At 44.8% G+C, this 10,231-nt stretch overlaps 1 protein-coding gene across 1 annotated transcript; it reads left to right on the forward strand.

Moving 5' to 3' along the window:
- Positions 1–36: 36 nt before the first annotated feature.
- LOC308401588 (arf-GAP domain and FG repeat-containing protein 1-like) lies at positions 37–8,953 on the forward strand (the record flags this gene model as incomplete). The annotated part of the gene is made up of 4 exons (XM_080889862.1): positions 37–362; positions 641–735; positions 8,734–8,790; positions 8,888–8,953. Exons 1-4 carry the CDS (start codon positions 185–187, stop codon positions 8,951–8,953), a joined length of 396 nt encoding a protein of 131 aa, XP_080745988.1. The 5' UTR covers positions 37–184.
- Between the last annotated feature and the right edge of the window lie 1,278 nt (positions 8,954–10,231).

A 10,231-nucleotide genomic window follows, 5' to 3' on the forward strand; every position in this document is an offset into this window, starting at 1 on the left:
GCATGTGTTTAAACTATCCAAATAAAAAACGAAACAAAACTGAGATTCTGACAATCCCAACACGACACACAATACTGAATTGTAGACGTTTTTGCCCAAAACGAGTCACACTGGGTTACAGAATCGCAGCAATAGATCAAACCAAATTTTGCCTATTATGTGTTGAGCTTTTGTTGGTTCCTAAATGTTGCTGTTCTGCTATTTTGCAGCACCATTTGGCACAGGCTCCATGAGTATGCCAGCTGGATTTGGGAATACTGCAGCCTTCAACCTCCCCACCAGCTTTAGTGGAACGTTCCAGCAACCCTTTCCTGGTCAGGCTCCCTTCCCTCAGCCTCCCGCCTATCCCCAGCAACCCAACGGTGTGTGTCATGTAGACAATAATGGCTATGGTGAGATTTGAGCTGTAGTTGTCAAGTGGTCGTCTATAAAATTTTTCTTCATGTAATATTTGGTTCACTCAATTAACCCTGACAGAAGAGGTCTTATTTGATTTGGTAATATTATTATTATTGATATTATTGTTTTAATTATATTTATAGCTATATGAAAATAATATAGAGCAAGCTAGATAGATAAATGAGAGAGAGAGAGATCCATGTCCATCATGTAACACTTGAAATCACATTATGTCTTTCAGGTGGAGGATTTCCAGCCTTCGGCCAGGCCAAGTCTGTTGCAACTCCTTTTGGGCAGGCAATGGCAGGACCTATGGTCTCTAGCAACCCTTTTCTGGTTAGTCTGGTGGCTATGTGCTATAGTCTCCTGGATCAGTACTGTGCAAAAATCTTAACTCATCTTTCATTTCTTACAGTGGCTTGTATTCGGCCCCCACAAACATGAATCAATTTTATTGGAATTCCACATGAAAGACCAATACAAAGTGGTGTACACGTGAGAAGTGGAACAAAAATCATACATGATTCCAAACATTTTTCACAAATAAATAACTAAAAAGTGGGGTGTGCGTAAATATTCAGCCCCCTGAGTCAACACTTTGTAGAACCACATTTTGCTGCAATTACATCAGCCAGTCTTTTAGGGTATATCTCTACCAGCTTTGCATATCTAGAGACTGAAATCCTTGCCCATTCTTCTTTGCAAAACAGCTCCAGCTCAGTCAGATTAGATGGACAGCGTTTGTGAACAGCAGTTTTCAGATCTTGCCAGAGGTTCTCGATTGGATTTAGACCTGGACTTTGGGCCGTTCTAACACATGGATATGTTTTGTTTTAAACCATTCCATTGTTGCCCTGGCTTTATGTTTAGGGTCGTTGTCCTGCTGGAAGGTGAACCTCCGCCCCAGTCTCAAGTCTTTTGCAGACTCCAAGAGGTTTTCTTCCAAGATTGCCCTGTATTTGGCTCCATCCATCTTCCTATCAACTCTGACCAGCTTCCCTGTCCCTGCTGAAGAGAAGCACCCCCAGAGCATGATGCTGCCACCACCATATTTGACAGTGGGGATAGTGTGTTCACAGTGATGTGCAGTGTTAGTTTTCCGTCACACATAGCGTTTTGCATTTTGGCCAAAATGTTCCATTTTGGTCTCATCTGACCAGAGCACCTTCTTCCACATGTTTGCTGTTTCCCCCACATGGCTTTGTGGCAAACTGCAAACGGGACTTCTTATGGTTTTCTGTTAACAATGGCTTTCTTCTTGCCACTCTTCCATAAAGGCCAACTTTGTGCAGTGCACGACTAATAGTTGTCCTATGGACAGATTCCCCCACCTGAGCTGTAGATCTCTGCAGCTCATCCAGAGTCACCGTGGGCCTCTTGGCTGCATTTCTGATCAGCGCTCTCCTTGTTCGGCCTGTGAGTTTAGGTGGACGGCCTTGTCTTGGTAGGTTTACAGTTGTGCCATACTCCTTCCATTTCTGAATGATCGCTTGAACAGTGCTCCGTGGGATGTTCAAGGCTTGGGAAATCTTTTTGTAGCCTAAGCCTGCTTTAAATTTCTCAATAACTTTATCCCTGACCTGTCTGCTGTGTTCTTTGGACTTCATGGTGTTGTTGCTCCCAATATTCTCTTAGACAACCTCTGAGGCCGTCACTAGTGATGTGACATTCTGTATCGAGGCTTCGAAGCTTGTGTCGAGTAATTGAGGGAGCGTTTCCGCGATGCGCGTATCGAGGCTTGCTTCATTTATGGGAGGAGCTGAAAATGATGACGTCTGAAGCCTCGCTGCCCGGCTGTACCACATGACTGGTTCATGAAGTGGTTCGAACTTTGCCGCGAGATATGACAGCGATATAAACCCCTCAGACTTCATTCAAAAATGTGGGTGTTTGATGGAGAGTTGCGGTTAGTGAGAGTTTGGAGACAGTTTGGAGACAGTTTGGAGGTTTATGAGAGTGAGGAGAGAAAGTCAGGAGAGAATGGAGCCAGCTAAGAAGTGGAGGATGTCCTCCCCTGTGTGGGAACATTTTGATCTTATTCCTCCCAACAAGGTATGTAAATTTCTACAGAAGATGTATTTTCATAATACTGATGGTGCAATACAATTTATGTTAAGCTGTCTTGAGTTTTGTACAAGGTGAAGTGTTTGCTATGTGCCATGGGAGATGGGATATAACAACAATACCTCATCCATGCATAGGCACTACAGAGCTTTGCATGAGAATAAGGGGAACACCGATTGTGGAGCAAGACCAGGTGAGCCATCAAATGCAATGATAATATAGCATGCAGTAATGTTACTAAATGATATAACAATATTATACAACTGTTATAAGTTACGTGTGTGATATTTATATTTGTGCTTTGTCTTTATTGTCTTTCCTCAGGAGAACAATCTCAAATAGATGAAGACCTGGTTAGCATGGTGATTGAGGACTCCCAGCCATTTAGCATTGTGGAGGACAAAGGATTCAAAAGATTTGTTAAATCATTAAATCCTAGCTATGTTCTCCCCACTAAAAAGGTCATAAAAGCAGTGAAAATTTAGTTTTTACAGAATAAAATGTGAACAGGCAGGACTGAGGCTCAAAGCCTCAGTGTGTAGCTGTCCATACCTCAACGTTACAAAAGCACAACTACTGTCCACACCCCAACCACACCTCACCTCACAGTAAATGATCATTTCTATTTTAAGCATTTCCAAATAATCATTTTCCACACTGCCAGTATAAATATACACAGTATACTGCCATCACTACAATATACATGTTTTACACACTCCTTTTGTTGTTGACATTTACAGGCTGTGTGCAAAAGGCCACACTCTTCAAATTCATGCCAACTAATATTTTTACGTCCAGTAGGTGTCCTACTAGAGCAAATGAAGCTTCAAGAAGCTTTGCGCTGGGATGAACCAATTGGATGAAAAGCTTCAGTGCTTCATGAAGCTTCATCTGCCCATCACTAGCTGTCACAGAGCAGCTGTATTTGTACTGACATTAGATTACACACAGGTGCACTCTATTTAGTCATTAGCACTCAACAGGTAATGTCTATGGTCAACTGACTGCACTCAGACCAAAGGGGGCTGAATAATTACGCACACCCCACTTTGCAGTTATTTATTTGTAAAAAATGTTTGGAATCATGTATGATTTTTGTTCCACTTCTCACGTGTACACCACTTTGTATTGGTCTTTCATGTGGAATTCCAATAAAATTGATTAATGTTTGTGGCTGTAATGTGACAAAATGTGGGAAAGTTCAAGGGGGCCGAATACTTTTGCAAGCCACTGTAATATCTTGCATCTAAGCAGCTGGGCGTTTTCAGTTCAGTTCTTGTGCCTGAACATTTTCAGATGTTTGTTTAAGCCACTTGACCTGTCAATCATTCAAGTATAAAAAAGGTGACTAACTCAATGCATGACCCAGTGTTTCTACACATAGCAGACAACTTGGAAATGAACCAGAACAGATTATTTAGTTGAATCTGTGAAAAATGCCAATAAAAACATAGTTTGATAGATATAAAATGGCATTTGTGTATGTGTTAGGACAAAAAAAATAAGACAAAAAGTATAATGAAAGTCATGCTGTTAAGAAATAGATTTCTTTTTTTTCTTTCTTTTTTTTAAATCCAACAAGAGCTGACACAAGACATGAGAGCTGACCCTCATCATTTGACGCTTCAGTTGATCCATCAGAAATAGTCTTAGTGGAAGGGTGGCCGACAAGAAGCCATTCTTCAGGAAGCAGTATGTTCAAAAAAAGTCAGGAGAGGGTTCCACTGTGTATACAGACATCTGTAAGACACTGTGGAGACTGGAGCCTACCCCAGCTACCCGTGAGAGGCAGCCAGGCTTTTACAGGGCTAACATGGAGAGACAACCATTCATACTCACACCAATAACTCATGCAAACATGGGGAGAATATGCAAACTCCACACAGATAGTGGAGTCGAACTCAGGACCTTCTGAACCACTTTGCTGCTATATTTGTCACCATGACAATGATCCTAAACACACTGCCAAAAGCAAATCTGAATGGAAAACCACGTAGTGGAACACTATCAGTCATGGATTGGCCTCCTTAGAGCCCGGGCCATAACATTATTGAAGTAGTGTGGAATCATCTTGACAGAAAAAAGAACAAAAGTCAGCCAACATCCAAAGAAGAGCTTTGAATGTCCTTCAAGAAGCCTGGAGAACTATTCCTCATGACTAGTTAACGTAATTACTAGAGAGCTGCCAAAGAGGGTTTAGTCTGTGTTGAAGAATAAAGGTGGTGATACAAAATTTTGACTTTGGTATATTAGAACCTGTACAAACAGTTGTTGACTCATGCTGTATTTTCCTGTGTGTCACAGGAAAAGTGTTTCACATTTGAATAACCTCCTGCACCTGTTGATAAGATAGATAAGATAAAGCTTTATTAGTCCCACACATGGGAAATTTGTTGTGTCACAGCAGAAAGTAGACAGTGCAAAGTTTCAGAAAGTAGACAGTGCAAAGTTAGAACAACACAAATGAAAGAAAAAAGGTATAGGAGAAGATAAAAAGAATAAAAAACTATATGCAATAGAATAAAATACTACGAGGTGGCTCGAGACTTTTGCACAGCACTTTTGATCTGTGTTTGACACAAAAATAAATAAAGAGACTTCAGTTCTTTGTGTAGATTTTACTGTAAGGGATGGCTTTGTTTTTTTTGTTTGTTTGTTCATCTATCCATCCATCTTCATCCGCTTTATCCGAGGCCGGTGTGGAGAGCAGGGAAATTATTTTACTGCTATTGTTAGTAATTATCATCATTACCATTGCATTAATAATATAATCTACAGTATTGATATTGCATTCAGATGTTTAAACAGTGTGTCTTTCAGAAAGACTGAGCCACAGGCTGACAGGAAATTGCAGGTTTGCAGAGTGTGCCTTTTACAGAAGTGAAACCGAAAGCAAAGTCTAAGTGCAGGTTATTCTGAGGAGCTGTTTGGACGAGGCTATGTGAATAACTAGGTTATTCAAATTGTCTTTTATACTTTTATATTCTTTGATTAAGCTTTTAGTAGAGGTTCCTGATTATAACATTTATTCAACATAGTACATATAGTTTCAGTTAGGTTATTACACATAAGGATGAGCCTCTGTCCTGGTAAAAGGTCAGAAGAGCAACGGATGAATTGAGAGAGCATGTAAGGTCGACACACACACACACACACACACACACACACACACACACACACACACACACACACACACACACACACACACACACACACACACACACACACACACACACATTAGTTAGACTCATTTATAGGTGAGAGGTTAGTCATGTTTGTCTCTGCAAAAGAGGAACAGTTTCTTGCAGGATGTGGGGCTCGTGTTCCAGACGAGACAGAGATAATGTTCTTTTAAACTGTGTTAAAAGTCATTGTGGTTTTGATCTGACCTATGTATGGAATGTATCTGACGTTGGCGGGGCGTCATTAAAGTCAAACTCTGATGGTATAAATATCTGCTGATGCTTTGATTAAGTCGAAGATCAATTCCTGTCTGCGAACAGAGTGATCTTCCCACGCGTTTATTTCATTAATATCAATTGTTTGACCAAGTTCGGGACCATGGCTGTTTGTACTCTCCTTCCTCAATGTTAGAACCTTAACACCGGGTCGCGGGGGCAGCAGCCTAAGGAGAGAAGCCCAGACCTCCCTCTCCCCAGCAACCTCCTCCAGCTTATCTGGGGGAACACCAAGGCGTTCCCAGGCCAGCCGAGAGATATAATCTCTCCAGCGTATCCTGGGTCTGCCCTGGGGCCTCCTCCCGGTGGGACATGCCTGGAACACCTCACCCAGGAGGCGCCCAGGAGGAATCCTTGTCAGATGCCCGAACCACCTCAACTGGCTCCTTTCGATGTGGAGCAACAGCGGCTCTACTGTGAGCCCCTCCTGGATGGCCGAACTTCTCACCCTATCTCTAAGGGAGAGGCCAGCCACCCTTCGGAGGAAGCTCATTTCTGCCGCTTGTATCCGCGATCTCGTTCTTTCGGTCACTACCCACAGCTCGTGGCCATAGGTGAGGGTAGGGACGTAGATCGTCCGATAAATTGAGAGCTTTGCTTTTACACTCAGCTCCCTCTTCACCACGACGGACCGGTGCAGCGTCCGCATCACTGCAGCCGCAGCCCCAATCCGTCTGTCGATCTCCGGCTCCCCTCTCCCATCACTCGTGAACAAGACCCCGAGATACTTGAACTTCACCGCTTGGGGCAGGAACTCATCCCCGACCCAGAGTGGGCACTCCACCCTTTTCCGGCTGAGAACCCCATGAGAATCCTCATTCCCGCTGCTTCACACTCGGCTGCGAACCGTTCCAGTGCGAGCTGGAGGCCCTCACCCGATGAAGCCACCAGAACCACATCATCCGCAAAAAGCAGAAATGAGATTCTGAGGCCACCAAAGTGATAGCCTTCCGCCACTTGGCTGCGCCTAGAAATCCTGTCCATAAAAATTATGAACAGAACCGGTGACAAAGGGCAGCCCTGGCGGAGCCCATCATCCACCGGGAACGAGTCTCACTTATTGCCGGCAATGCGAACCAAGCTCTTGCAACGGTTGTATAGGGATCGAATGGCCCGTAGCAATGGGCCAGACACCACCTCCCACAGGACACCCCGAGGGACACGGTCGAATGCCTTCTCCAAGTCCACAAAACACATGTAGACTGGTTGGGCAAACTCCCATGCACCCTCAAGTATCCTTGAGAGGATAAAGAGCTGGTCCAGTGTTCCGCGACCAGGACGAAAACCACATTGTTCCTCCTGTATCCGAGGTTTGACTAGCGGACGAACTCTCCTTTCCAGGGAGGCTGAGGAGTGTGATCCCCCTGTAGTTGGAACATACCCTCCGGTCTCCCCTCTTACTACTGCCCCTGATCTCCACGCAACATTGTAGAGGCGTGTCAACCAGGACAGCCCTACAACGTCCAGAGCCTTCAGGAACTCGGGGCGGACCTCATCAACACCAGGGGCTCTGCCACCAAGGAGTTGTTTAACTGCCTCAGTGACCTCGCCTCCGGAAATTGGCGGGTCATTCCCCTCAACCCTAGACTCTCCTCCTCGGAAGACGTGTCAGTGGGATTAAGGAGGTCCCCGAAGTATTCCTTCCACCGCCTGACAATTTTCTCAGTTGGCGTCAGCAGCAGTCCGCCAGCACTATACACAGTGCAGGTAGAGCACCGCTTTCCCCTCCTGAGACGCCTGACGGTTTGCCAGAATCTCTTCGAGGCAGTCCAAAAGTCTTTTTCCATGGCCTCTCCAAACTCCTCCCACACCCGAGTTTTTGCTTCAGCCACTGTCCGAGCCGCATTCCGCTTTGCCTGTTGATACCTGTCGGCTGCCTCCGGAGTCCCACAGGCTAACCAAGCCCGATAGGACTCCTTCTTCAGCCTGGTGGCTCCCTTCACCTCTAGTGTCCACCTTTTGGTTCGGGGATTACCACCACGGCAGGCACCGACCACCTTGCGGCCGCAGCTCAATGCAGCAGCTTCGGCAATGGAGACACTGAACATGGTCCATTCGGACTCAATGTCCCCAGTCTCCCTCGGAATGCTGTTGAAGCTCTGCCGGAGGTGTGCGTTGAAGATCACGCGGACTGGGGCCTCTGCTAGACGTTCCCAGCACACCCTCACTACGCGTTTAGGTGCACCGAGTCTGTCCAGCGTCCTCCCCCGCCACTTAATCCAACTCACCACCAGGTGGTGATCAGTTGACAGCTCCACCCCCCTGTCTTTACCCGATTGTCCAGAACATATGGTCGCAGGTCTGGTGATACGATTACAAAATCGATCATCGACCTGCGGCCTAGAGTGTCCTGGTGCCACGTGCACTTATGGACACTCTTATGTTCGAACAAGGTGTTCGTTATGGCCAAACTGTGATTTGCACAGAAGTCCAATAACAAAACACTGCTCGGGTTCAGATCAGGGAGGCCGTTCCTCCCAATCACGCCCCTCCAGGTCTCGCTGTCGTTACCCACATGAGCATTGAAGTCTCGCTCTTTGTCTGGTGCCTCACCCAGGATCAATTTGCCATGGGAGACCCTACCAGGGGGCAAAAGTCCCCAGACAACATAGCCCCTGGGATCCCTGGGACACACAAACCACTCCACCACGATAAGGTAGTGATTCACGGAGAGGTGTTTGTTTTGTTTTTTTGAATAACCAGCCCATTGCTCTGGTGAACAGCCATATAGCTAGCATACTTTCTTCTCAGTTAACACTGGACAAGAACCTTAGTACACAGTCTCACTGCGTGCTTCCCTTTTTCGTTCTAGGGTGCGGGTCCACAAACCCCTTCTTATAGCGGTCCATCATGTCAGCTGCACTACAGGGTCAACAACTGGCACGCTTGCATCTATTGCACTGTTTTTGTTTCACTAGTAGCTTTAAAAACACAATGTTTGTAAGAATTTGTATTTTCTATCGCAGTTTGTCATAAATGGAACAATATGCGACACAGTCGTGCTGACACTGTCGAAGGCTACAAAACAGTGATGGTGTGTGCAGAGGGGGAGGTCGATGCCCTCCCCTTTATTTAACCTGTGAACTAGCCTGGCCTCTACTGAGCCATGTAGGAATGTTTAGCTTATTTTAGAGTTTAGAAATGTGTTAACATAGAATGTAGAACTATTGTAGAGACACTGACACTGCCCTCAATATAATAAAGGCCTCACTGTGTTGTGAACTTAGGAGTAGATTGTAGGAGACCCCTCCCCCACTTGAACTGTGAAAGTAAAACAGAGAGGAGTTAATGCTGAGTGGAAATTCCCCAGAGAATGTTTGGGTGGGGGTCTCAACATTTGTAACTGGATAACTGTGGTCTGGAAGGGAGATGGACTTTTATGACCGCAGGGAGTCACGTACATAGAGACACACACCCACAGTGCTTTAACTGTCACGCACACACATCCACACGCACACTCACTCATGTGCACTCACACATACACACAGGTATGCATACACAGTCACACATGAGCACTCACATAGACACGTGGGAACGCGCACATGTAGGCATTCATGTGCTCGTGCACATAGACACAGACACAGTTTGCAGCACACCCTGGGGGGTTTTATGATGGGGACGCCTCTATAAAGCTGGCTGTAACTAACAAAGGGGTGAAGATTTTGCAGAGGGACACACCGGGGGTAAAACTGATTTCGCAACAGCCACAATGTATAATCAAACTGGTTGAAAACTAAGTTATTGCATACAGTATATCCCATTCATTATGCTGCAATTCTGTACTTTTTTTTTTCTTTTAGGAAATTAGCTCTTTGTGCATATCAGTATTTGTATCTAACACACAGAATTTGCTAAGACAGAACTGTTGCTTTGAAAAGCTAATGGGTACTACCAGTTACTGTATTTGTAAAGAACCAAACTATTTGTGCAGGACCCTTTAGATAAACTGTTCTCACTAAGGAAATGAATATATTCTGTTGTCAAGGTGGGGTTAGGGTTAGGAGGAGGACTGAATGCTACATCAGGGATGGGTGGGGTGGGGGGCTCGTTTCTCTGTTGTCTCCGCCCTGCTGACAGAGTTGCAACACTTCAAATGACAGTCAGAAGAAATGGCTGATGAACTGAAAACCACTTACTTGCATTGTGTATTAAAAAAGTTTAAGTTAAGGTGTAAATATATACAGTATATATATTAAAATGAATTTTAAGTAAAAAGAAACGACCAAAGCATTCATTTATATGAATGTGTGAAACATTCTTTTATTGTTTTTGTACAAAAAAAAAAAAGATTTCTATTCATCATGTTGAAG

Source organism: Rhamphochromis sp. 'chilingali', assembly GCF_963969265.1.
Source record: "Rhamphochromis sp. 'chilingali' genome assembly, chromosome: 8".
Classification (NCBI taxonomy): domain Eukaryota; kingdom Metazoa; phylum Chordata; class Actinopteri; order Cichliformes; family Cichlidae; genus Rhamphochromis; species Rhamphochromis sp. 'chilingali'.